General features: G+C 37.8%; 2 protein-coding genes across 8 annotated transcripts in view; one reads left to right on the top strand and one right to left on the bottom strand.

Annotated features, from left to right (window-relative positions):
* XPO1_1 (Exportin-1) overlaps positions 1–9,366 on the top strand; it is a gene marked incomplete at its 3' end in the record, with an annotated part of 16,784 nt that extends 7,418 nt beyond the window's left edge. Inside the window, exons 7-13 of one of the 3 annotated variants that reach the window (XM_051208938.1) lie at positions 41–439; positions 4,580–4,759; positions 4,800–4,937; positions 5,019–5,204; positions 5,310–5,660; positions 7,613–7,763; positions 8,558–9,366. In XM_051208938.1, the coding sequence (XP_051074342.1) occupies positions 41–439; positions 4,580–4,759; positions 4,800–4,937; positions 5,019–5,204; positions 5,310–5,660; positions 7,613–7,763; positions 8,558–8,976 (1,824 nt within the window). Of the gene's footprint in view, positions 1–40; positions 4,760–4,799; positions 4,938–5,018; positions 5,205–5,309; positions 5,661–7,612; positions 7,868–8,557 lie in introns of those variants that run through there. The other 2 variants (XM_035730700.2, XM_051208937.1) reach the window with 2 other exon arrangements.
* On the bottom strand, positions 9,309–27,980 carry ATG4C_1 (Cysteine protease atg4c). Of its 5 annotated transcripts, none has more exons than XM_051208933.1 (9): positions 27,520–27,980; positions 27,227–27,484; positions 26,620–27,193; positions 25,066–25,299; positions 24,813–25,032; positions 22,399–22,633; positions 21,037–21,145; positions 12,565–12,818; positions 9,309–9,642 (listed from the first exon to the last, which is right to left on the bottom strand). In XM_051208933.1, exons 3-9 carry the CDS (start codon positions 26,966–26,968, stop codon positions 9,418–9,420), a joined length of 1,626 nt encoding a protein of 541 aa, XP_051074339.1. In that variant the 5' UTR covers positions 26,969–27,193; positions 27,227–27,484; positions 27,520–27,980; the 3' UTR covers positions 9,309–9,417. The 5 variants fall into 5 exon arrangements, with proteins under 5 accessions (XP_051074339.1, XP_051074338.1, XP_051074340.1 ...); XM_051208932.1 differs by having other exon boundaries at positions 22,399–25,032; positions 25,066–25,181; positions 25,228–25,299; XM_051208935.1 differs by having other exon boundaries at positions 22,399–22,655; positions 27,520–27,710.

Genomic DNA, 27,980 nt, shown 5'->3' with positions numbered 1-27,980 from the left:
GGACTTTGACTATCAATAATAGTATACTTATTGTTCATAGGATACAAAGAAGATTATGATCGAGAAGTTGCAACATCAAGTAGATGGACGAGAGTGGTCATGGCACAACCTTAACACACTTTGTTGGGCGATCGGTAGCATCTCTGGTGCTATGCAGGAAGACGACGAAAGAAGTTTTCTAGTTATTGTAATTCGAGACCTTCTTGGACTGTGTGAACAAAAACGGGGCAAAGATAATAAAGCTATTGTTGCGAGCAATATCATGTACGTTGTTGGTCAATACCCTCGATTTCTGCGCGCACACTGGCGATTCTTAAAAACTGTAATTACAAAGCTTTTTGAATTCATGCACGAGACACATGAAGGTGTGCAAGATATGGCTTGTGATACTTTCATAAAAATTGCTCAGAAATGTCGGCGACAATTAGTAACTGTACAGGTACGTGCGCTTTTATAAATTATTGGTTGCATTATGTAAACACTATGTATCTTCGTTTACATTTCTCTTTCAAAATATGTGGCGTGTATTTTTATAATCAACCAATTTATAAATAAGTTTTGCAGACTATACGTCAGGAATTGTTACAGGAATTCCTTTATGCAGTTACGAAACTGAATTTACTTTCTCATGCACGTTTTATAATTTGACAAAATCAGTCAGTCAGTTACAACGTTAGGACCAGGCACATACATGCATCAGTCCAAGTTGCCACACCTCATTAGCACAGCAAGACGAACACCGGATTCATAGAAGCAGTTAACTCAATGGTGTAATATATAGAGGAAAGACTGCATATAAGGATATAGTACAGGAAGAAAGAATTAGTTCGTAGAAAGGAAGATATGAAATAATTTTAGTCTCATAGTTTAAGCGAAGACAAAGAGTGTATACACCTACACCATTGTGATCGATTCTGAGCCATGTCACACAGAGTCTCCAAGTCAGTAAGTCAGTTAAACTAAGCGTGGTACCTGGTAAGTACGTATAGCAGTTCAAGTTGCCATACACCATTGGCATAGTCAGATGAAATTCTTAGGGAAAGGCCCAGAGTAGTAGAGATGATAACAACATCAGTGATATTAGAAAAGAAGACACAGAAGATACGATTCAAGGAAATATAAATTCGTGAAATATTAAGATTATAAGAGATTCAGAAGCTTAGTATCTGAAGAAAAACAATGAGTCCATCTGCGCCATTGCAAACGATTTTGAGCCGTGTCATTTAAGGTCTCTGAGTAGTGGTTACAATAATCACGTGGATGCCTAATAAAGACTCGTGAACTGCAAAGACGAAAAAATCAGATTGGCTTCAGGCTTGGTCGTGGCTATATCGACCACACATTCACCATTCGTCATATTTTAGAACACAGAGATCCTTATCGGTGTCCAACAATAGTGGTCTTTCTTGACTTATAAGCAACACTTGACTGTAGATCGAGAGGTTTTGTGGCATTGTTTGTCATTGAAAAGTGTACCTCAGAAATACATAGACCTTGTGAAGGCTCTTTACTCGAACACTACTAATCGAGTCAGAGCTTATGGCGAACTATCATCTCGTTTTGTGTAACCTCAAGTAGTGTCTGACAAGGCTGTCCATTATCTCCATTTTTGTTCAATTTCATAATAGACCTACTACTGATCAACCCTAATGGGTTGATGTCTGACGAAATCTCAGCACGGATTCGAAAAACTCGTTCGGCTTCTGCCAACTTACGTCACCTGTGGCGAAGGCGAGATATCCGTCTATCATTTAAGGGATGAGTATACTGCGCGGCAGTTCATTCTATTCTACTTTACGGCTGCGAAACATGGCCATTAAGAGTAGAAGATACTCGTAAGTTGCTAGTATTTGATCACAGATATTAGAAATATTGCCAGCATCTGCTGGGATTACCGGGTAAGTAATAGTGAGGTTAAACACTGGGTATTAGAGAATGATGGTAAATCGGTTGATGAGGTTGTGAATATTCATCGAATGAGACGCGTGGGCCACGTGTTATGTATGCCTGAACACCGATTACCACGACGTGGAATGTTGACTAGTGTTGAAGACGGATGGAAGAAAGTTAGGGGCGACCAAACCAAAACGTGTCATCAGTGCTTGAAGTCACTAACTTCTGGTCTGAGCCATATTGATAGGTGCAGAATACTTGATTTGGGTCCGTGCGACTATTGTAACCAGTAGTTGGAGACTCTGGGTGACATGGCTCAAAATCGATCACAATGGCGTCGGTGTATACACTCTTTGTCTGCCCTTAAACGGCGGGATTAAAATTGCTTTATACCTCTACGAACTAATTCTTTCTTCCCTTATTATATCCTTATACACAATCTTTATTTTATATGTTACTACCATTGAAGTAACTACTTCTATGAATTTGGTGTTTATCTTGTTGTGCTAATGAGGTGTGGCAACTTGGACTGATGCATATACATGTCTGGTCCTACGTTGTTGCTGATTGACTGATACATGTTAAAATGGCTCAGTACAATTGTCAATGACTTTATGGATTGGTGCCACGTCTTAGTTTGATCGCCCCTAGCTTTTTTCCAATCTACTACTACACCAGACAGCACCGCTCGTCGAGGTGGATGGCGGTTGGGGATATGTGAGATATGACCCAACCACCTCAGTTGATGAAAATGTTCTACCTCATCAGCCGATTTCCCATCTTTACCTAGTACTTTATTCCGAACCTAATCATTGCTTACTCCGTGGTCCCAAAGTACGCGATCAATGCTTTGTAAACACCTATGATCGAATACCAGCAACCTACGAATATTCTCCATTCCTAATCACCATGTTCCACATCTAGAAATTAGGACGGAGCAAACTGCTGCGCAGTAAACTCGTCTTTCAGCTGAAATATGGCTATGTCGCTTATTCCACAAGTAACGCAAGTTGGCATAAGCCAGTCAATCCCTCTGAATCCATGACGAGTTTTCGTTGGACACAAGACCATCTGTACTGATGAAACGCCCAAGACAAGCAAAGCAGTCGATACGCTCAACTACTTTATTCCCTATCATTAATCCAAGCGCTAATATAACTCAATCCTTAAGCAACATCTAGAATTTTGAGGGTAAGTATTGTATCCCAAACATGCCTACATTGTCACAAGGTGGCCAAAAGGCTTTTAACAGCGTCTTCATCAAACGGAACTTTGCCATCTGCACACTCCAAGTTGACAAGTTAGTCTCCTGGTAATTCAACCCCCGAATAGTCAAATAACGAGTGTTGCTTCTAAAATACACGTCCATGTTCCAGAATCGGCCGAAGGGTGAGTATTTGGTGTGCTCATCCACGTCCTAGTCTGAAACCAGTTTGACTTCTTCGGGTTCACTCTTCGCGAACTCTAGTTAGGTGTTGAAGTATTATTTTAGAGATTATATTACTTAAACTGATTCCTCTGTGATTGCTACAAGTCTATTTTTGTCCTTTCTTCTAGATTGGGTCGACTCAGTTTCCATATTCTAAAATCTTAGTTAGTCTAACTGCTCAAACTGAACCATCATCCTTACAAATTTCAATGGTTAATCCATCAGGCCCTGCTGTTCCCCTTAGCTTTAGACTGCGTATGGCCTTTTCTCTTGGATGTAGAGTGAATAACAGTCCCATTTTTTCCCGAAGTAGTTTTGCTAATACTCTGGTTTTTAATATCTGTTTCTTCGAATAGTCATCTGTTGTTACTTATCGCCACTGTCGTTTCTATCTCATTTGCTTTCGCTACCCACCACCATGGCAAAACCTACAAGATTATGTATTTCGGTCGTTATAGCTTGGTTGAGTCATCACGATAGCCAAGCTCGATCACTACATCATGGTATCAACCACAAAACTTTGTTTTTGTGACATTTATATTCAAATCTCATTACTAACTAGGTATTATTTACATAATTTAACTCAATAAAAATATCTTTCATATCATTCTTAATTATTAATAACAGTCTCAGATGCCGACTAGGCGGGTTTTTATTCTATATATTCATAAACGTTAAACTATCACATTCTATACAATTGCCTAAGTCTGGGTAGCTGATGACGATTTCGACCACCTTAATTTATGCTTGACTCACTGAAAGATATAGTATAATCTGTGTTATTTTTACGTAAAGAATACATAATGATACCATACATATTACATTTTTGTTGAGGGCTTTTACAGATTTGTTTGACTTCCATTTATCTTCGAGTAACTTGAAAGCCAACCAGTAAACCTTGGAAAAAACTGTGAAGTTTTTAATGAAATATGGTCAACTTCGTACCATCCAACACATAACAAGCACCATTTGTTGCAATATTACAGATAAACCGTTCTCCAGTTGTTTGACAATAATAAGAATTTTCCTGATAAGATTTCTGATCTTTAGAATTTTCTGTCTGAAACATTTTATTCCAGCCGACTTCAGTTAGCGAGTCGATGAATGTGGAAGTAAGGTGACATTTCATATTCTCATGAAGATTGTCGACTAGTTATAAACATGTTTCCACACTTCATTATTCTGTTCATTTGTAATGTATTAATAATTCGATTCCGGTTTTACTGTACAATTCTTGTACTTTTCTTATTCGGATAGTACGGAGAAGCAGTTGAATTTATTGAAGAGATTTTAAAGGAAATTGATATCATAATCAATGATTTACAACCTCAACAGGTTCACACATTTTATGAAGCCGTAGGAGTGATTATCAGTGCCCAACTTGACTCAGCTGTTGAAGCTAGACAGATAGAACGACTTTTTCGATTACCCAATCAAGTACGTTTTATACTATCCTTTTTAAATTATCCGAATGTAGATTTGGGATGGGATTCTCGTTCAAGCTGCATGCAATATTGACCTGTTAAGAGACTTTGAAGTTGTACAACAGCTTTGTAATTTACTGAAAACAAATCACAGTGCTTGCAAATCCCTCGGACATTCTTATCTTGTTCAGGTAAGCATGGTCATAAACCTTTGATACTTGACTTTTTAAAGTTAGTTAATCTTATGTTAAAAGAATATATATTCTTTTCAGCTTGGTCGCATTTACCTGGACATGTTAAATGTTTATAAGATAATGTCCCAAAATATTGGCCAGGCTGTGGCTACCAATGGAGAGCAAGTGACAAAACAACCACTTATTCGCAGTATGCGATCAGTCAAGAAAGCGATATTGAATCTTTTATCTTGTTGGATAAAAAGGACTACTGACCCTGTTTTTGTAAGTTGTTTACAAGTATCTGACTTTGCATGTATTAGAGCTCCGTGGTTAAAATTACAGCCTTCGTAAATCAAAGCTTCATCTTCACTTTTATCTTTTATATAGGTGGCAGAGAACATTTTACCTCCGCTATTAGATGCCGTAGCTGACGACTACCAAAAAAATCTTCCTGCTGCTCGAGAGGCCGAAGTTTTAAGCTTAATGGCTACCCTTGTTAATCGTCTTGAAGACCATATTCTCCCAGCTCTGCCTCGTGTTTTAGATGCGGTCTTTCAGTCTACTCTAGAGATGATCGATAAAGACTTGGAAGAATTTCCTGAACATCGAACTAATTTTTTCACTCTTCTACAGGCTGTAAATGCGCATTGTTTTTCCGCTTTGTTAAGCTTAACATCTGATAAGTTCAAACTGATTTTAGATAGCGTTATTTGGGCAATCAAACATACTATGCGACAAGTAAGTTCTCACACGTTTCATTCTTATTTTGACAGTTTTAATATCACTTTGTGGGTATCAAACAATACTGAAGTTTTTATGTTTTTGAGGATTTTTTTATAAACACTTTACATGTATGAACCATTGTGATTTTTGTGACATGGCACATAATCATCCTACACTAATTCGTTGGACCTCACGAACTATATTTGTGCACATCACTATTTACCAAACAGTCGGTGTTCTGATGGGTCATTTTCACTAGATAATTTGGTTATATTCAATCTGATTTTATTTCGCTCGAGATCGTACATGAAGTATTTAGTGGTCACTTATGCACAATGTATGCAAATAGACCCTTAAGGTGATATCTTTTCGAAACCTGATCATCTGGTCCATTGTTTTAGTAACGTTATTTATCTTATTTCAGTATTATTACTTAATTCTGCCAAAGTTTTGTTTCAAGGGTATGATAGAATAACTGGGATCTTCCCATTTTGAGTATTATGCCTTTATACCATATATTTAAAGAGCATGCTGTCACAAATATACTTGCTAACTGTAGATATTTCGGTAGGATCACTGGTTGGTTTGTTGGAGTTTCTATAATCTTTTCTAGAGGTCACCTCATGATCCACATTGGTCTATGCAACCCTTTGTACAAGTTGATTTGTTAACATACTTGGATACTGTGTCTATAAAAACTAGCTTTAAAAAATAATCCTACATTTGACAGCAGTACGTTACATTTTGATTATTTCCGCCAGGTCTGAATCCTACTGTTCTCTTGAATTTGTCTCGAATCCAAAAGTAGGATTTTGTAGGCTTTATCGGCTTCCTATGGAGATAGGTTTAAAGTAATCGTTCCGCTTACACAACCTAGATAGAATTTCGGCCATTATTTCTTGAATATTGACTTTAAGGACTTCTAGAGGTAACTCGTCACAAACTGGTATTCTTTCTGATTTAATTTCAATGATTTCAACTTTGGTTATGTTTAATGGCTTGATACTAATATTTTGTCTGTCTTCTGAACTTATGGTTCTTAACAGTTATTGTGTGTACTTCGATGTAGATTTTGTTTTGCTTATGTGGACTCATAATTTTTGGATCTACATAAAATGAGTGTATGTAAATGGATGAGATTGGAGAATGGTAACTAGATACACTAGTTGTTCTAGATTTGGACAAAAGTTTAGTATTTTAAGCTAAGTACAAAACGTTTTCATACATAAAAAAACTAAAAAAAAAAACGTTGACCAATTTTTATTTCCAGGTCACTATCAATATCGATATGAAATACTAAACATGACAACGGGTAAACCAGAGTATAACTCTCTGTTATATTCCTTACATCATTTGACTGGTTCCCCAAACCTCCCACTTCCGTATATGAAGTATTGCTATTTTTGTTTTCTCAAAATAACAGACGATGACAAATAAGTGAATTTTCGCCGATTTATTTTATTCACTTAGTGTGATGGTGAATAATTTTCCAGCATTATTGTTATACATAATGAGGAGTAACTGTTCTGGAAATGAAATTCAAATGTGATTTGCACAGAGAAAGTTTGGTTCTTTACGAATGTTTACCTTGAAGATACACAGGATATCTCGTCTCACGTTAACTGTATATCATCTGTTAGTGAAGTCTTCGTTTAAAAAAAACGACCAACTTTCTAAGCTGCGAATAGATTATGTAGATAGAAATCCTTTTGAAAAACAATACATCCGAAAGCTAGAATTTTTTTCAAGCCGAAGATGACTTATTTTCATTATTGGTTACAAACACAAGATCCGACAAATTAATCGTTCACATGTATGTTATTACAGTGATTGTTTACTAAAAATCATAGTTGACGTTAGCGCTGATCATTGTGGTGCATTTTTAATGAATGGAAATGTTAATTTCGTTAACAATTGACTTATTCAGTGAGTTGATTCAATCCTACTAACGATTTAATATATTTCAGGTCTCAGAAACGGGACTCAATATCCTGCATACAATGCTTGTAAATATGTCTAGCGCGAACTCCGAAAAACGCCAGGTATTCTTTAAAACATTCTTTATGGATATTCTTCAACATATGTTTGCTGTCATTACTGACCGCTCCCAAACAGGAAGTGAGTATTTGACAAACCCAGTAACTTCAATCTGTATGGTCAGTTTTTTGTTTACTTTAAAGTTCATAGATATTTCATTTCCCAAAGCAAACTGGATTTGTCTACAGATTATCTTTAGAAGCTTACTGACAAGCTTCTAGCTATTATTTCGTATTAGATCGCACACCTTAAAAGTGTATTGTCACAATATCAGCTCACATGACCCGTAGTGCGATGTAAATGGAACTCAGTAGTTCATCATAAGGGATCACCCTAATGTGTTGACTTGCATACGACTATGTATCCAATGCCATAACACGTAACATAAATTTTTGCAAATTAGTAACTGATTCAACCACTTATGAGCCATCTTTCTTTCGTGTGTTAACTTAAAATTTTAAGTGGTATATTTTATTTCTTATAAATTTTCCGCTTCAAATAAGTGGAGCGAGTACAAGCCTGTAACTTTATTGCTGAAAACCTGCAAGTTATGAAGTCACTGCCTTATGATTGCACACAAAATAAGGTCTAAGCATGCTACTCCCTAATAAATTCATTCGATAATATCTATCGAATTGGAAAGAATTGTATTCGTAGACACACAACTGTATCTATTTTCACTTTACTAATCTTAGCACCTTTGTTATCCCAGCGTAATCATGAATAATCTATTGTTCGATCAGGCATGTAATGTTGTGAAGCCTGTCATTTAGTAGGTGTTTCGGTATATCTGTTAATAGGAACCCCCATTATATTTTAAATGTCTTATCGTAGATATCAACTTGACTGTTTCTCACGATTGTAATACTTTTTAGATTTAACTCTTCAGTCATCGTTGTTGGCTTATATGTTTAAAATAGTGGAGAACGACATAATCACAGTCCCTCTTAGTGATGCTCCTGAGTCAACGACCGTACAAGGTTCAAAAGTAAATGTACAATATGTACATCAAAGCTTGAGTCAGTTACTAAAGCAAGTATTCCCTCACCTTCAAGAAACACAGATTCGAGTTTTCATTGATGGACTATTTTCATTTGATCAAGATGTAGCAGCATTTCGTGAACACGTACGCGACTTCCTTGTTCAGATACGCGAGGTCGCTGGAGAAGATTTATCTGATTTATATTTGGAAGAAAGAGAAGCTGAGATTGCTCAGGCACAAGCAGCAAAACTAAGACGTCAAGCTTGTATTCCTGGAATTTTAGGTCCCCATGAAGTTGATATGTGTGACTAGTTGAAAGACTTTTCGACCAATTCTTAGTGCATTTGAATATTCAAGTAAAAACTAACATTCCCTGAAATCCTACACATATGTGACAACATATATGTCATTTCGATGGTAACCAATAATTTTTCCCTATATACTGTTGCATTAGAACCACTGGATTCATTATTGTCAATATAACTTTTCCAGAATACAGTATCCAAACATGGCAGCGTTCCACTTGTAATGCAATACTTACATTAAATCTTTGCGAAGCTATAGAGTTACCCTAAAATAATTCTTATTTCAATTACTAGTTACTTTTTATTAAACAGAGTTCATTTTGATGAAAAACAAATGTGGAGCCATGTATAACACTATTAAGATAATAATTGTTAATATACTGAAGTAATACATTTGAAGTAATTCATTTAAAAAAAGTACATTCAGGCGTTAGGAAAAACAATACTGCTACGAAGGTCTGTTTTTCGACTTGTCAAGACCTAGCACCTCAACAGTGAATGCAACAGGTCGGCTCCTGGTTGATGCCTGGAGATTATTACTTACTGACATAAGGGTAGGTAACCTATCAATAAGGTCACTTAGTTCTCCTCTAGTCCTGCAGTAGAATCCAACAGCACAAGAAGAGTTTAGGTTCGATGCATTCATTGTTTTAGGAATAGGACAGTACCAAGACTGAAAAATAGATATTCAGAATATCAAGTTATTTAAAATAATAAGAACCATTGCTGGTATGGAAACTCATAATGTGAAAACGAATATAATAATTAGTAGGGATTTTTATTGATCTAGAACGACGAATTAGGCCGGATAATTGATGCGTGGTTAGTAAAAGTGAGTGTGATTGACCAAGGAGCGTGAACTGACAGACTTACTAACTAATTTGGGATTTCTATCCAATGTATGCCAGAAATTCGCCAATGTAGTAAGTAGCAGTGGAGAAGTCCAGTAAACTTGGTATATAAAGCATAAGGTACAGATACATTGTGATTTACAAATAGTGGGTTAGGGTGATTTTGTTCAGGTTGCAAGGATAATAATTATGTTTTCACCTATATATATATATATATATATATATATATATATATTCTTAGGGAATAATTATTATTCAGACGTACATAAGGGGATACATAAAATTTTCAAAACTCAGTACAACACTTCTTGGAACCCTCTTAATATTGATACTCGTAGCCGACTTCAAGTTAGCATTGAACTTGTTGGGAGATTCATTTTGCCGCGAGAAACGTGTCTAGTATATGGGTACGATGAGACTTTTATAATTACATTCACCATAATTAGTTATTTGGACTTCTTGATATCATTAGCATGAATATTTTTGAATATTTTTCTCCCATCGCTGATGAAACAGATTTGGTATTTATATCACAATAAGGGTTATCGAAAGATTAAAGGGGTTGAGTATTCTTACTAGATTGTATACCTGAGTTTTGTTTGTATGACAATATAAAAACGCTACTTTCGTAACCTTTTGCTTGGTTTTGTACAATGTTTAAAACTAATATAGGAAATGTAATGGCTACTGTCAAAATTTTGAGGAATCACATGGTTGGCAAAGTAAATAAGCACTAACTAAATGATAAACTTGATGAATATTTCACCCAATACTTTACTATATTTCGTAACTTTTATGAGCTAAATGCTATAATGAAAAGTAACCAATAAGCTTAGGAATGTTGAATACTGATAGTGAGACAAAAGTTCCGGAAGTATATGTCTATACGTTGTATGTCCAATAAATACGCGGAGTAGCACCATAAAAACTTGCATACAAAATCCTAAGTACATCAGTCCCATCCCTTCAAAAATTAGTTCCCATTTGTGGCAAAAGCTTTGCTCGTCTCCGTTCCTATTGTTCTAAACATGTCACGAGATCCTCCGGCTTCAAATTCATGAGATCTTACTGTTTTGTTTTTCTAAACTCCGAGTCTTTTGTTGAGTGATTGGAGGTAATCGACAGAAAACCTTGAACCTAAATTCCGTGTTAGTTCACACTTAGCAAGGCGTACGTGTAGTCTTGAGTGAACCGATGTTCCTTGTGTGGTTCGAACTCGCGATACCCAACTTCACAAACTGAGACGTTACTACCGGGCTACGACTGACTTATTGGCACTCTTAGCTGACGAGTATCAACTATCACAAAGTCAAGGATTTCCTATTGACTTCTAATCATCTAACATTGCACACTATGTCATTACTTGAACTAGTGGAGATACTGCAATCTGGTCGACAGAATGCAATAAGCACCTGAAGGGCTAGACAAACATGACAATGGCTTAAGTTTCTTGTTAGGAGTGTGTGCACTTGTGATTCCTCCGAATTCACTTCAGTGGTAATTGGGACAATGAGTCGGCGACTGAAAGACACGAGAAATTGTATACGTTCGGCTTTTCCATCAACATACATAGCCAAGAGTTGTTTTGGCTTTGGATGGTTTGCAACCCTTAACAATTAGATTATTACAATAACTAAAGGAATTATAGTCATTAAGTGAGACGCACAAACATACCGGCCGGATTGCGTGTCTTATCGAAATGAATAGAATTTATGAATCACACTAACATAATAGAATAATAATGTCCTTCAATTGGCAGGTCACATGCAGGACGAATAGTCTGCAGGCATATCAGACCAGATTGACGTGGTGGGAGCTTAAGCAACCATTTGATTGGTTAGTTGTGGACATAACTAACATTCCCTCCAAGCGGACAGCACGTCCAAACTTCGCTACTGTTGCACTCAAATAATCGACCACTTTTAATAGGCACAGGTTCCGTATATCCCGGCTGATCTCTTTGGTTGCTGTCTTCAGTCGAACTGTTCTGACTCATCCATCTGGACCATAATTGACCTAACTATAGCTTCCAGCCACAGATTTCTCGGTGAGCCAGTATTGTTTACTAACGCTAAATCTCCCGGTTGTAGATTTCTTCTCATGTCCAACCACTTGGATCTCACCTGAAGGGTTAGTAGGTAATCCCATAACCATCTGTTTCAGAATAGATTGGCTAGTTGTTGCGCTTCCTTCTATCTGTTATATAAGCACGTTTTACTCATCCGCGCTTTGTCGAATGATACACCTCTATGAACTGATAATAACTTATTTGGCGTAAGCACATCCAGATTATCACAATCATTAACTAGCTGTGCGATTGTTTAGTATTCCTTCAGTCTCTATTGAAAACGTCTGCAAGGACTCGTCCGTCAATACCTTCTGAAACAGCAGTGATCGTAGAGTTCTTATTGATCCGTTCCCATACTCCGCCTTGATGACTAGCTCTCGGAGGGCTAAAGTGCCATTTACAACCTCTTTCCAAAAAGGCATTTGCTATCTTATTCTGGTCCCAAATACACACAATCTGTTCAAGACGGGCGTCAGCGCCTCTGAAGTTCGAACCGTTGCCGCTGAACACATGTTTTGGTGTACTTGAGGAGTCATGTTATTTTTCAATGCTTTATTTCCCATAAATAGATCTCAATATATTACGAATTTTCCAAAAGCTTTTTACAAGCTGAGCTCGCATATATATATAGGTTATTAGATTAAAAATTGCATTCAAATGAATAAAGTATACTTACATCAACTGGAAATTTAGGGGAATTCAGTTTTTGAGTTGGTTGAGTAAAATGTGGATCTAAGTAAATTAACGAATTATTTTGACAACCAACATAATAGCTGGAATGTTTTCGACGACCACCGATCAAGCCTACAAATGCTGGATCCGAAAATAGACGCAACACCACTGGAATATAACGTGGGTTAATGCGAGTTCCTTTTCCGAACATCATTGGGATGAGTAACAAGACAGCTGTTGGTTCGAAGCTGGGTGAGTCTATAGGAAAAAGCAATATTACGGAAAATTGAGTGGTATATACTCTTATCGTTGTTTAGCTTTCAAGCGGAGAATTTTCAATTCTTAATTGATTAGGCAGTTTGTAGAGATAGTTTTTCACACGAAATGACATCAGATAGAAAGCATGTAGGTGGCGACTAATGAGGAATTGAGAATTAGAACGAAACACCAGTTTAGTAATCTCTAACTGATGTCGATCTACAACGAAAACTAACCTCAACTAGAAATGTTAGCTGAATGTTATGACAAACGTCAAATACATAAGTAAAGTAATAGCAGATTAGCGTTGAAATTAAAGCTAATCAGGGCGGTTAGTTTGAAAATAAGTATTAAGATTTGACATCTTAATCATTGTTGGCTTCCACAACAGATTGACGAAAAGTAAATTAGAACATTTGGTAAACTCAAAGTAAGCTTTCCATTACATTAATACAGCCTTTATTTTTCTTTGCCAAAATGTACGTCAACATCTGCTATGTCGAATGATCTACAGTCTGAGATTTAAACTTGTTAGGCTTGAAGCTTCACGAGTTCACTTAATCGCGAACGAGAACAAGACTCAGTGACCAAAGACCAGTAATCTAGCTACTGATGAGTTCCAGCCACGCTACCTAGAAGGAAAGTCCAAACTTCATATGGAAAATATATTCTGCAAACAGCCAGAAAACGAGCGAGCCCGCAAACAAAATTTAAAACGTATATATACAAATATATATAATCGATATTGACATGGAAGATTTTAAACATTAATCAACGAGTTCATCAATTGACTGCTATTTAATCGATATGATAAAATTACAAATATGAGTTTTTGGGATATACCGTCCCCGACAAAACTACAAAATCCATTGGCATCAATAAAAATTCTGTAATCAATCTTGAAGAATCAGCTGACAGTAAGAAAATGCACGTTGTTCAACTTAAGATGAAAACAATCATGTTTATTTATATAAGTCTAATTTAAAATGAATAACTTTTACCGAACCTATTTTTCATCATGTTATAAACTAGAATTAAGTTATTTGATCTACTATTTGAAAATAAGGAATGAAAATAACTGTTTTGACTTAGAAGTTCTACTTGTATATAGGATATGTTGGTAGGACACACAATATTATTAGGTCATGGTACTACAAACAGGAATAAGTACAGTTTCGGTAACCGTAGATTAAACAATTGTTTGATAGGTGAATATAAACTTCATTCGGTATTTGTTCATTATTTCTGTATAGCCACGTATATATATTGTTATTTGTATTAATATTCATAACAAGAAACCAATGTTTGAAACAATAAGATTTAAATAAATGTAGCACAGAAATACAGTACTATGAGACAGCGAACGGTGGAAAATTGTGTGGTGATTAACAAGAATTAATAAGGAATAGCAGTTCAGGTAAGAACACAAACAAGACAAACTTTGTGGAAATGGGTAACACTTGCTGGAAGAGTTTATGAACCCCATGAACTTGTAATCCACAATTAAGTTCTTAACTCTATACTGATTAATTTAGAGACTTTTCCAGGTCTTGTCTGCGGTAACACATCAATCCAGTTATAGAAAGATAAACAATTAGGCTTATTCATGAAAACTACTTATTCAGAAATTCATCACTAATGATAGGACCTTGTAAATTTATTTCTTTTGATATTTATATATTTACATATTATTCTTATGGTAATTGTGGCCGTCATTTTTCTTAATATATGGGACATTCATTACGCGAACCCAGCCACTGTCGCTCCTGACATTTAGGGCCATGTTGTGCATAACTGGTATGATAACTTAGCTTAACACACATTCATGCTAGACACTACATTGATTATGACTGACTAATTGACTGGGCTGTGCTATTAAATCCAGACACTATTTGGGATGAATGAGATAAACGGAACCTTAGGTGGCATGGTTCGAGATCAGTCGCAATGGAGATTTACTAAGTTTATATATCTCTTGGGTTTTTATATCCAATATTTTCCATTCTACCAATGTTTCTTGTTTTGTTGTAAACTATCACTGATATTACTTAATTCAGATTTTTATCTAATGTTTCCTTTCGACATTAGTTATACATCTATTAGGAAACCAGGAAACACTGGATAGCTACTCCGTCCCGGTATGAGGCTCCTCTGGAGTGTGTATTTACGACCTCAAATGCCCTGGTATGGCCGAGAGTGGGGTGGGTTCGCCCTCTTTCTCGAAATAATCTCACACGGCCACGCGTATACAGCCTTTGCCAGGGAAGTCCTACTCACTGCCTTTTCGTGGCGGGGGTGTTGTTCATGAAATTGAGAGGACAAAAAGCGAATGTCCGGCGCTTTAACCGGATCCCAAACCAAATCAATGGTGCACATGGGCTCCAGTATCCTAAGGGAACAAATGGCGTATCAACCAATTTTTGGTCACCGGCTTCCATGGGACTGCATCTCCTTACGATGCTCCACTGCCTTGTGGGTCAGACCTTTAGGTCAAAGGCTCGGGGGGTGGCCCCCTAAGAAAACCACCTGCTTCGGTTTAAGTACCCGGACAGTATGACAGCCCACAGATAATTATCATGAACTGTCTATATTTATGGAAAATACTCTTCTTGCTGCGATTAACAATCAAATGATTCACATTATTATTATTATTATTATTATTATTATTATTATCATTATTATTATTACTTACTACGTCATTTGTTCACTCTCTTTTATTCCCACTCTGTGTATCCTTATTTTTCGACTTATACAGCAGCTCACCTATGGTGGAAATTCGGCTCTATCTAACGTTCTCGAGGCACTGCCTGATTGAAAATTGTATGCTACCACCGAATACGAGTACTGAAGCAGTGTTTCTGAAACCACGTGCACCATTCAAACTGGCTGCCTTCAACGTTCGCACACTTATGCAGGTCGGACAACAGATAGGGCTGGCTATGTCTTTGTAAAGTCTTAATATTGATGTTTGCTGTCTATCCGAGACCCGTATTCAAGACTCTGGTGAAGTACTACAAATTCGCTCTCTATCTGTCGCTTCGAATAGCTTGTTTGATGTGCGCTTATCCGGGGACCCTATGACATCTTCGTCTGGTGTTGCTGGCGTTGGTGTCGCACTGAGCGCTAGAGCTGAGGCAGCACTAATCGATTGGATCCCCATTAACAGTCGGTTATGTGCTGTTAGATTAGAAAGTTCCATCAAAGCGGGAAGAAATCCGCGTGAGAAACGATGTCTTTTCGTCACCTCCGTCTATGCCCCGACAGATTGCAGCCCAGATGCAATCAAGGATGAATCCTACCACTAGTTATCTGTTCTTCTCCAGAATGTGCATTCGACAGATATTGTAGTACTAGCCGGAGACTTGAATGCTCAGGTCGGGCGTCTAGGCACAGAAGAGAGTCGTTTAGGTGGCCGATGGCGAGTTGTTGGTCACAGAACAGATAACGGAGACCGTTTACTGCAACTGTGCACAGACCACAATCTGTTTCTGGCTAGCACTAACTTCCGGCGCAGTCATCGCCCATGTGCCACCTGGCGCCCTCCCTCTGCATCTCAAGCCTGGACTTAGATTGATCACATCGCGATCAGGCACTGCTGACGTGGTGTACAAGACTGCCGCTCCTTTTGGAGTACCTATCTGGACTCTGATCATGCCTTGGTCTACGCCAATCTTACTTTCCTTTTCAGTGGCCAACGAAGTGACCGCCACCAAAGGATTGATGTCAGCAAGTTGGTTGAAACTTCTGTTGCAAGTAATTATCGAATCGAGCTAGTTTCTAGGCTAGCTACCATTCCACCGAAAAGTATAGATGAGCATTGGTCGTAATTGCATGACGCCATGAAAATGGCGAGTGAAGTCACTTGTGGGTTCGCGAAACGTCCCGCTTATAAGCACTGGATTCCTTCAGGCTCCTTACAACTCATCGAAGCCCGTCGGTCTACTCCGGGTGGCCGTGAATTTGACCGCAAACGAAGGATGTTACGTAATGAAATTGAGAAAAGCTTGCGTAAGGACCGAGAAGCCTAGTTGTCGGAGCGTGTTATTGAGCTGGAAGCAGCAGCTGCATCTGGTAACTACCGGAAGCTCTTCCAACTCATCCAAGCCATTGGCAGCAAGAAGTTTGGTGTGAGCGAAACAATCTGCGAGGATGATGGGATGCCAATCACTAACATCCATCGACGTCTTGGACGATGGGCAGAATTTTTCGAAGGGCAGTTCAACTGGCCTGCTGCTCCGACAACATCGGTCAGACTGTCCTCCCCTCCATGGCCGGTGACGACTGATCCACCAAATGAGGCGGAAGTCCGCAAGGAACTCCAACTCTTGAAGCGCTACAAACCATTGGGTCCAGATGACTTACCTCCGGCCCTATTTTAAGATGGTGGCGGCCTTCTGGTTAAAGAACTGACTGCGTTATTTACAAAGGTTTGGGAGTTAGAGAGTTTTCCAACATCATGGAATGAGTTGATAAATGTCCCTATCTTTAAAAAGGGTTCACGTCACCTATACAATAACTATCGAGGGTCAAGTCTACTTACGATTGCCTCCAAACTATTGGCCTCCGTTATTCGTCGTAGATTGTTCAAAAACCGAGAAAAATTGACTCGCGAGGAGCAGGCTGGTTTTCTTTCTGGTCGAGGATGTATTGATCATATCTTCACCCTCCGCCAAATGTTAGAATACCATCATAATTACCACAGGTCAACGATCGTAGTGTTTCTTGACATTAGGGCTGCCTTCGATTCGTTGGTGTTTTTTTGGCGAGTTAGTTTTCTACGGGATGGGGGCGCTAACCCCATGCCCAACCCTCCTCCTTTACCCGGGCTCGGGACCGGGAGTAACTCTAGAAGAGCTACAGTAGTAGTAGCAGTAGACGCCCAACTTCGAGACCAACAGGCTGGATTCCGTAAGGATCGACCGTGCACTGACCAAATTGCGACAATATGGATCATCGTCGAACAATCAGTTGAGTGGAACTCGTCACTGTACATCAACTTCATTGATTATGAAAAAGCATTTGACAGTGTGGATAGGAGGACGTTATGGAAACTTCTTCGACAATACGGAGTTCCTGAGAAGATTGTCAATATTATCCGGAACTCATACGACGGACTACGATGCAAAGTCGTGGATGGAGGACAGCTGACAGATGCATTCCAAGTAAGGACCGGAGTCAGACAAGGCTGTTTACTCTCTCCCTTCCTTTGTCTTCTGGTGGTCGACTGGATTATGAAGACCTCGACATCTGAAGGAAAACACGGAATACAATGGACAGCTCAAAATCAATTAGACGATTTGGACTTCGCAGATGACCTAGCCCTCCTATCGCATACACACGAACAGATGCAGACAAAGACAGCCAGTGTAGCAGCAGTCTCTGCATCAGTAGGCCTCAGCATACACAAAGGGGAAACCAAGGTCCTCAAATTCAAAGCAGAGAACAGCAATCCAATCACTCTTGATGGCGAAACTCTGGAAGATGTAGAATCCTTCACATACCTGGGAAGCATCATCGATGAACAAGGAGGCTCAGATGCAGACGTAAAGGCAAGGATCGCATTCCTACAATTGAAGAACATATGGAACTCAGAACAACTTTCAACCAATATCAAAGTGAGAATCTTCAATACGAACGTCAAGGTAGTTCTACTGTATGGAGCTGAAACTTGGAGAACTACAACAACCACCATCAAGAAGGTACAAGTATTTATAAATAGCTGTCTTTGCAAGATACTCAACATCCATTGGCCGGATACCATCAGCAACAGCCTTCTGTGGGAGATAACAAACCAGCTTCCAGCTGAAGAGGAAATTAGGAAAAGACTACGGAAATGGATGGGACATACATTACGCAAATCATCAAACTGCATCACGAGGCAAGCCCTAACTTGGAATCCTGAAGGGAAGCGGAAACGAGGAAGGCCAAAGAACACATTACGTTGGGAAAGAAAAGCAGATATGAAAAGGATGAATAGGAACTGGAAGGAGCTGGAAAGGATTGCCCAGGACAGGGTTGGATGGAGAATGCTGGTGAGCGGCCTATGCTACTTCACGAGGAGTAACAGGCGTAAGTAAGTAAGTAAGTCGATTCGTTGGACAGGACTGTTCTCTGAGATTGTTTATTGAGGAAGGGTGTGCCTGAGAAGTTTATTAACATCCTAAAGGCTCTATATACAAACACCTCAGGCAGAGTGCGGGTATACAATCACCTTTTACCATTGTTCCATTCGAGCAGTGAGATTAGACAGGGTTGCCCAATCTCACCATTCCTCTTCAACTTTGCCATCGACGACATTCTGGAAACAGCTCTGATGGATGTAAGTAATGGCGGTGTGAATCTGTTACCTGGAGAAAGACTTTTCGACCTTGAGATGCGGATGATACTGTCTTACTGTGCGATAATGCCCAAGACATGCAATCCGCACTTAATCAGTTGGCAATCAGTGTCCGTAGGTATGGTATGTGCTTTGCACCTTCGAAGTGCAAAGTACTTCTACAAGACTGGCAGGATTCCAATCCTGTACTCACCCTGGATGGTGAGCAGATAGACGTAGTCGAGAAGTTCGTGTATCTGGGTAGCTGCATAAGTGCTGGTGGGGGTGTAAGTGATGAGATCAATGCACGTATAGTGAAAGCCAGAGCGGCTTATGCTAATCTGGGCCACCTTTGGCGCCTTCGTGATGTTAGTCTGGCTGTAAAAGGTCGGATCTACAACGCGTCGGTGAGAGCAGTTTTGCTCTATGCTTGTGAAACCTGGCCTCTCCGAGTTGAGGACGTTAGACGACTCTGTCTTCGATCATTGTTGTCTCCGAAGGATTGCTGACATCCAGTGGCAACACCATGTTAGTAATGCAGATGTTCGGCATCGTGTGTTGGGGCACAGAGATGATAATGCAATTGGTGTCACCATCTTGAAACACCGACTTCGGTGGCTTGGACATGTTCTACGAATGTCGTCCCAGAGAATTTCACGTCGTGTATTATTTGCCGACGCTGGGACTGGTTGGAAGAAGCAAAGTAGTCAATGTATGGCTTGGTGTCGTGGGATGAAAGAAAGCTGCAAAGGACTGGCTTCTGTTGGTCCTTCCTCCCTGGTTGGGGTCCTAGAAATGGTGCGACACAGTGGCTAGAGACGTTATCAGATATGGCTCAGAATAGAAGCCAGTGGCGATCGTGCTGTAACCTTCTTTTACTTTCTTCATAAAAAGTGGTTGCTTCTTCCTGAACTGAAAGATTTCTTCTGATTGTACCTTTTCGTTTCCCCGATTATTATTATTACACTATCTTACACTAATCTGTACGTCATTGCTTTTTTTACGCTCCTTACTTTTTTTCCTTCCTCTCTTCAAATTCTCATTGTTTTGTGGTGCATATGTATTTGGTGCCCTCTTGTACCAGTATTTGTGTTCAAATAAATAATAAATAAATACAATGAGGATCAAACCAGAGCCTTAGGTCTCGTGGTGAACGTTTAACAACTAGATCACTGAGTCAGCATCCAATAATATGCATCTCTAAGTTCCGTTAAATAGCGATATTACACAACCACCTTCCATTCTCATTATTAATAACATTTAGTAATCTCCTCAAAACCCCCGTACTTATAAACACCACGTGCTTACTAGTGGTTAGTTTCGAGATAATCCTGGGATTATAATGAGAATTTGTGACAAGTGAAGTTCAGATGTGCGGCAGTAACCTACTAAAGACAATCGAAGATGGCTATTCACTATCGGGAATTGAGTGAAATTAGACCTGTACACCATTAGACGGCAGGTCAGTGGTTTTTATGTAAAGCGTTTGTTGAGAGACTGGAGGTCCTAGGTTCAGTGTCCAGTGATATAGTGTATACACATTGGCGAGCAGCTCATACTAGGGAGAAACAACTATCTAATGCTTTCTGCTTTTCAATAGACGTCTAATTCCGGTCGGTTCGTCGTATCAGCAACATCCAATAATCTTCACAAACCTCCCATACTGACCTTTTTTGTTGCCCTGATATGAAATGAAGTAAATTGGGTGGATGAACATTTGTGCGAGGTTATATGTTACTTAAGATTGATAAACTTGAGATTTAATTAACAATTAACCGTTTATCCGCCGATTCATTAATTTTTATGATCTTATATACTGAAAAAATGATTTACGAATAAAACCAAAACTTTTAATATATAGACATATGTACAAAAAAAGTCAAATTTACAGTTAGTACGTACCATTAGTCTGACCAGATTGTGAACGATATAAAGCTGTGTGATCAGTGAAATACATCTTAGGTTGATACTGATATGAAGTGTGTGAACCTCTTGCAACATCCATAATTTCCTTGGTATAAGAAAATAAAAAGACGGTAATTTCATTTAAAAGAAAGCGCGGTCTTATTTCGCGATGGTTGATGATATAACAGAATTAGTCAACTTTAGGTGACGACAAAGATTGTTGATAGAAACGATTACTTACTGATAATAAAATCATACTGCGAAAACGACGAACTATATTGACAAGAACTTTTGGGTTTTTATTTAACAGTATTCAATATATTAATCTTAGTAACAGATTTGGTAAAGTCGGATTTATGGATCAACAGATTCTGGTTCAGTGCATCTAAAGGTAATGTGGTTGCCTTAAGACACTATATCTTGATTCCAATATAGGACGAATTTGCAATTTTGAAGAATCTCCGGTTAAAACAAAGTAGATGTTTAGTTCTTCCAAAATTTAAGTAGTAATCAAATTGGTAATGAAAACGTTTTTATACTAACTGTTAACTCTAGAATATCTAAGTGGATTATTAATTTACAGGAACAGTACTTTGTTACACGTTTAGTTTTGCACTCATAATTTTTAGTACCTGACAGATTACTGAGATAAATAACAAAAGATAGGTCGAAAAATCTTATATTATGTACATAATTTGTCTTCTCCTAAGGAATGAATTCTTATCAAGCCATTTAAATTAAATAGCGATTACATCAAATAATCAGATCTTAGATCTACATTTAATTCCAACATAATTGCTTGAAAGGGATCAAAATGATATTAGAATATAATCATTTGATAAACTAATGGAACTTTTACTGAAACTTTGTGGAACACTTTAACTAGTCCAAACGAAGGAGTAAAGGTAGTTAGGACATTGACTCTTACAAATTATCTGAGAGCTAACAAAGACAAATTCATAATAGAAAAGATGTGAAAAGTTACTGTTTTTCAATATTATACATCTTATTGTAACAACAAAATGATTACATCACAGAGTTGCCATTTAGACAAATCAGTTGACACTTTTGGGGATCTAGAACAACTTTGATTAACTCTACGTAAATGAATAACCTGTCGTGGTAGATACATTGTATAGTAAAAAGCGCCTCTTGGTAGTTTAGGTAAGATATGGCTAGTAGAAACCAAACCCTTGACTCAGCAAGATTACAGAGATCTTCAGCTTTGAGTATGGGTATCTATTCCAATTAAGTTGACCCTTTATTGCCAATCTCATAAAATAACCTCAATTCATGTCTATTTCGAATATACATAATATAACAGAAATACTCAAAAGACATCAAATAATTTGTGACTACCTCACGATATATAACTCTGTCGCGAGCTAAATACACCTGTACTTGGCTTAAGCGGCTGTCCAAAGAACTTCCTTTTGCCATCACACGTAAGATTGCCGAGCAAACTGAAGCTGGCCCGCACCATTCTCCTGGTTTCCTATCACTCATTTGAACTAAACGATGCAAAGATAACGGAGAAAATGGTGACCAAGAATCATTGAACCATTTGATAATTTGAAGGCTGAAATCCGAATCCCTGAAAATATGCGAACCGAAAACTACAAAATAATAAGTAATTATAAGGAGGTTATACTGAAAATAATATGATTGTAAGTACATTTCGTTAATTTTATGATTATCTGTGTAAGCATAATCAAAATTACCATAGCATCAATGTAGAAGCTCATTAATAACATGCAATTAGAATGATTAAAATGAATATAAGCAGCATATGGTAGGAGGATGAAACTTTAAACTTTACTGAATTATTTCATTTTGTCACAATTCACAACACAAGATCGACATAAGAAACTGAATTGAAAGTTAAGTAGAACTTTCAATTACTAGTTATTTTACTTTTAAGTTGAGCACCGATGAAAATTAACTTCGGAGGTATAGTACATAAAATGAATGTAGTGTCACATATTCTCAGGTATTTAAGCACAATGTTTAAAAGACTTCATGTAGTTGCTGAACTATATATAAATTAGTCTCGGTGCAGAGAATACTTTTGGGCAATAAAAAGCAGAACGCTACAAACTCTAGTACTTCAAGCAAAATCGCGCCAAGAGCAAAAATAGACAGACAGTGAACAAGGTTAGCTTTGTTCTACTGGCTGTTGTTAACTCAAATGGTAATTCTACATAAACTTTTGATGTAAATATTAGGTTTGGTGAAAGAATTTGGTAATTGACTGGACGGTAAAGCGTGAATAATTAACCAATACGTTTTCAACTGAGTCTAAAACCTGTTTGGTTCTTTATGCAGATAAAGTGGTGCATGAAGATTTCATTCCGAAACTATTTAATAGGTTTTAGAAACGTTAGTGGCCTGGAAATACTTCTTTTTCACCAGGTTAAAGAACAATAGTTAGTATAGCTATCATTCTGCTCATGCTAAAATTCTACTATGTAAAACATAACAACAACTGTATTTTATACTTCTGATCTTCAACGAATTTTATTGAGACAGCGACAAGCAACAAATGTTTCATCAGTACACCTCTACTTATCCAAGTGGTTAAGTCAAAATAGCATTTATTGGTCAACTGTTTTTAGACCTACAAGAAAGGTTATGTTTTAATGTGTTGTTACCTCTGAGGAAAAAATTTATATCCGCCAACTCAACGTGACTCAAAAAGTAAAAAATAGACAGGAATGAACAAAGACTATTATGCGAATGATACCTTTTTAAATTTTTTAACAGAACAAGAACAGAGAACAATAAATTCAACTTTGGTGTCAATACCTGCAAAAGCGCACGATTAATTCTTCATGTTACCGTTTTCGTAATTTTTTTCCCAAATCCATTGACATGCTGGTGGTTAGTGTCATTAGTTTTATGGGGAATTCATATTCTCCTGTATTTTAATCTTGGTTTTTGATGGTAGACTAAAGTTTAACCATTTGTCGGAGGAAACAAACATAATATAACAGTAGGGCTTTGACAAGTAGTATAGTGTGAACCAATATTTAATTTGCCGGACAATCTGTAAGGAATTGAATGACATGGCTCAAAATCGTTTGCAATGGTACAGGTGCATACACTCTTTGTGTTCTCCCAAATTCTAGTTTTCTGAGTTCTTCGTGTCCCCTTTTCCTCTTTCCAAATTTATTTAACTGGATTATACTCCTCGAATAACATCTTCAAACCCTAATCTTTTCGATTACTGCTTATACTCTTACTACCTCTACCACCACGGGATTTGAATCGACAACTGCATCTCTGCGCTAATGTGGTGTGGCAACTCTAACTGATGCAAGTACGTACGAAATCTTACGTTGTTACTGACTGACTGACTGTGAGGAATTTGGAATGAACATATATACGAAAATAATCCATGTTGATCGAAAATCAGTTATATATTTATGCAACTTAATATGTTAAAAGTCTTTTTGGGAAGACATTTTATTACTTTACACTTCTGTCTCACCGTAGGGAATTTATTTTGGACGGAAATTACTGCTGATATAAAAGGATATCAGTAACACTACTTTGGTAGGAAGTGAATACAATGAAGAGAAGGCTCACTAACTTTATGGTTTTAGTCGCTGTTCGCTATGCCACCAACACGTTCATAAAACAAATGTCCGGTACACTCATGAATACTACCAATATGTTAATAACGTAAATAAGACAGGTGAGTAAGCTTTATAGGTTTTTGAAAATCATTAGTGAGGTTTAATGTGTACTGCTAAAAGATATCATAAACAAACCTTTGATTTTTTGTTAGCCTCCAATTTCTGCCTAAAAAATGAACTACCAGAGCTTGAGCAAGCAACATTTGTCCACATCGAAACATGCATCCCCATCCACAATCTGATGTCTGAACAGATAGAGGAATATATGGACTCGGGATATTCGAGGATTTCGGCCCAACATGGTTTGTAGATAGTGGAATAGAATGACTACTTTTGCTGTAAATTGATAAGTTTTCTGTGTATACATATTAAAATAAGTGGGACATACTTGATTGAGTTTTAAATAGGTCAACTTTGGCTTGGATACTTTCACAGTCACACGAAGCTGGTCTTTTGGTAGATAGTGAATACGGCATATTATTGGTAGAGGTACTAGAAGGACTTCTTAATAATGGGGGGAAGTTATCACGATAAGTAAACCATAATCTACTTGCAAAGTCTGAAGCAAAATCTGAAAAATTTCCATCCAAAATTATATCCCTCGGGATAGTTGGGGAATTGTCTGAAGTATGAAAAACGTAAATAAAATTAGCTAAAAAAAATTATTTTGCTCATGTAAATAAAACTACCACAACTTGGTGTAGATGTTAGCGAATGAACAAGGACCTTTCGTAGTTACATTTCTAAAGTCTAACCGATAACTTATTCGGAAATACAACGATACGGAACACTTGTGATGAATTTGCTGGAAATAGACAATAAAGTTATCCTTTAGAGTTCTGAGTCTCCTAGGAGCAATATTGAATATTCCCCCCATATAGTTAGCATGTAGTTGTATCGGGTGTGAAGATGTGGGTGTCCACTGCTGAAGAGTTACATACAAGGACGAAACGGCCGTCCAGGGCTTCCAAGTTTTCAATGATTGTCTAATCTACGCCGGTTTTTTATTTCAATAAAACTCAACAAACCCATACAGACATTGCTTCATCAGTCATTAAAGTTTTTGACCTAACATCAACGCCAACATGGTCATAAATTTTAGGGTGTCAGCCCATTCGAAATGACAAAACAATAGAATGACACTGCCCTATTCACTGACTACTGTAAGATAATTAGATCTGTGGGCACTACCTACCGTGATGACGGCTAAAAGAATCTTTCCAAAAAATTTCAATTTGATTACTTAAAAAATCATTTTTAGAGAATGAACGTAAACTGTAGTTGTATTTCCGATTATTTGGTAATGAAGTGAGTAGCTATATCGTATTACAAGTCATTGCATAACTGGTGTAGCTCATGTTCAGTACACAAAAGTGCTCATAGTTGAGTTGTATTACTTTTATTAACTGTCTAATCACCTCCACCCCCATGTGACAGAAGGAGCATATGATTTTATCGTTATAACATAAACACCACAAGCCTAGTTCCCTTCAGCATTAGGTATTTGCTCAGAGACACCAATGTTACATAGCTTACAAATAAGGAAGACAGATACATGTAATCTAAAACATAAGATTTCCTATTGACCAAATTAGTTTACGGTTTAACTTGAAATACTTTCCAACACTAGGAGAAAAAATTGCATGATGGATTGTAAACTAGGATGAAATAACTGGAACGGAAATTGACAATAATCGAATATGGTGATGAGATAGCTAAGAGACTACAAGAAATTCAGCCTTTAGGTAACATACTCTGCAATTTAGATGGTCATCTAGAACTCGGAACTACTGACGGGAAACAATTCGTTAGTTTACATTCTTACGAACTGGTTATTACCAGGTCAATTTCCAATACTTGTAGTCACAACAATGTGGACACATTTACAACAGACAGATATATAAGGAAACACCATAACAAGCAAAAAATCGCGTTAACTAACCAGAAGTAGAAGCGAAATAGCACCGACCGAGCATATATATTATTGCATTTTGATCGAAATTCGGCCAGAACTGAATGGACCAACCAAACTTTAACTGATTCCACACTGAACGTATGTGGTCAAGAGTTGTGAAGCTGGATCGTGTAACTGATGCTGGGTCTCTGCTGCGAGAAACTCTCATCTGAGTGCAAATGGTATTTCCTTCACCTCGATTGATTTCCAGGATGATCAAGTGATTCTTTTGAGCATAGCTACTTCCTAAAACTCCCAACAAATATGTGAATCCGGGTTTACATTGGAAACCCAACAGGACTCTTTTAACTAAATGAAACAAAATACTATAATTCATGGTAATGATGAGCAGCTAAAATAAGTGTCGAAAACAAAAAGAATGATGTCAGATATTTATTTGTTAATTTACTGTTATCAAACAAAATTATTCATACAAATTTCTATTTCCCGGGACAACAGGCAAAGTTAGCAACCCTTGGGTAATAACTCTTTGAGGCGAAGACATGTTGGGGACAGATACTCCCTTTTCAAGATGATATTGTTTAGACAAATCGACCAAAGCCTGAGAAATACAACTGTAAAGAGCGGGACTTACTGAGAACGTACGAGGCTCGTAAATAGACAAAATTTGTAGCATGTTTTTATTAAGAGCGATATTTGACTGGGCTAAGCCTTCACATAATGCTCTTGCACTGGGTAGACCACACTGTTCACTAGCTATTTCCAGACGCTCCATCCACAACGATTTCATTTCTTTCCTCCGAACTTCTCTTACATCTTTCATGTACTGGAAAGCCCTGATAACACGGCTAGTGCCTAGTTTATGACATCGGGCCGTTCGACCTTTGAAAAACTTCACTCATTACTAAAATGTTGTGCATATCTTACGAAAGCGAATTTCATTAAATTGTCTCTTCGGAACCACCTGTCACACGGCATAAACGGGACAATTTTTCTGATGGAAAGGATATCTGTTAACTTCATTTTCTTGAGGGCTGAAAAGTCGGGACGGCAAGAAATGTCAGGCTCACTCAAAGCCACCCGCAGTATCGTCCCAACGACCCTGAACGGTTTGAAATGAGGCGGCCATTCTGTATTTCAATTACTTTCGGTTTGTTGGGTATCCGTTAGGTTGCACGAATATTAACTGCTCTCATATTTAAGTAGTCTTTTGCTGCAGTAAAATCACAAAGTGATAGCGAAGATCATTAGTGTAACTTTATTTGTTTTGTAGTGTACATGTTATCTCTATTGTTGTTTCGTAACTTCAACCGGGATAGCAGTTATTCTACCGAACCTAACTACCTTTGTTTAAAACTTGGTAAGGCCCAGAAAACAACGCAGTGAGG

Source organism: Schistosoma haematobium, chromosome 1 (assembly GCF_000699445.3).
Source record: "Schistosoma haematobium chromosome 1, whole genome shotgun sequence".
Classification (NCBI taxonomy): domain Eukaryota; kingdom Metazoa; phylum Platyhelminthes; class Trematoda; order Strigeidida; family Schistosomatidae; genus Schistosoma; species Schistosoma haematobium.
Note: the sequence above shows the minus strand (reverse complement) of the source record. Positions and strands in the feature narration are given on the sequence as shown.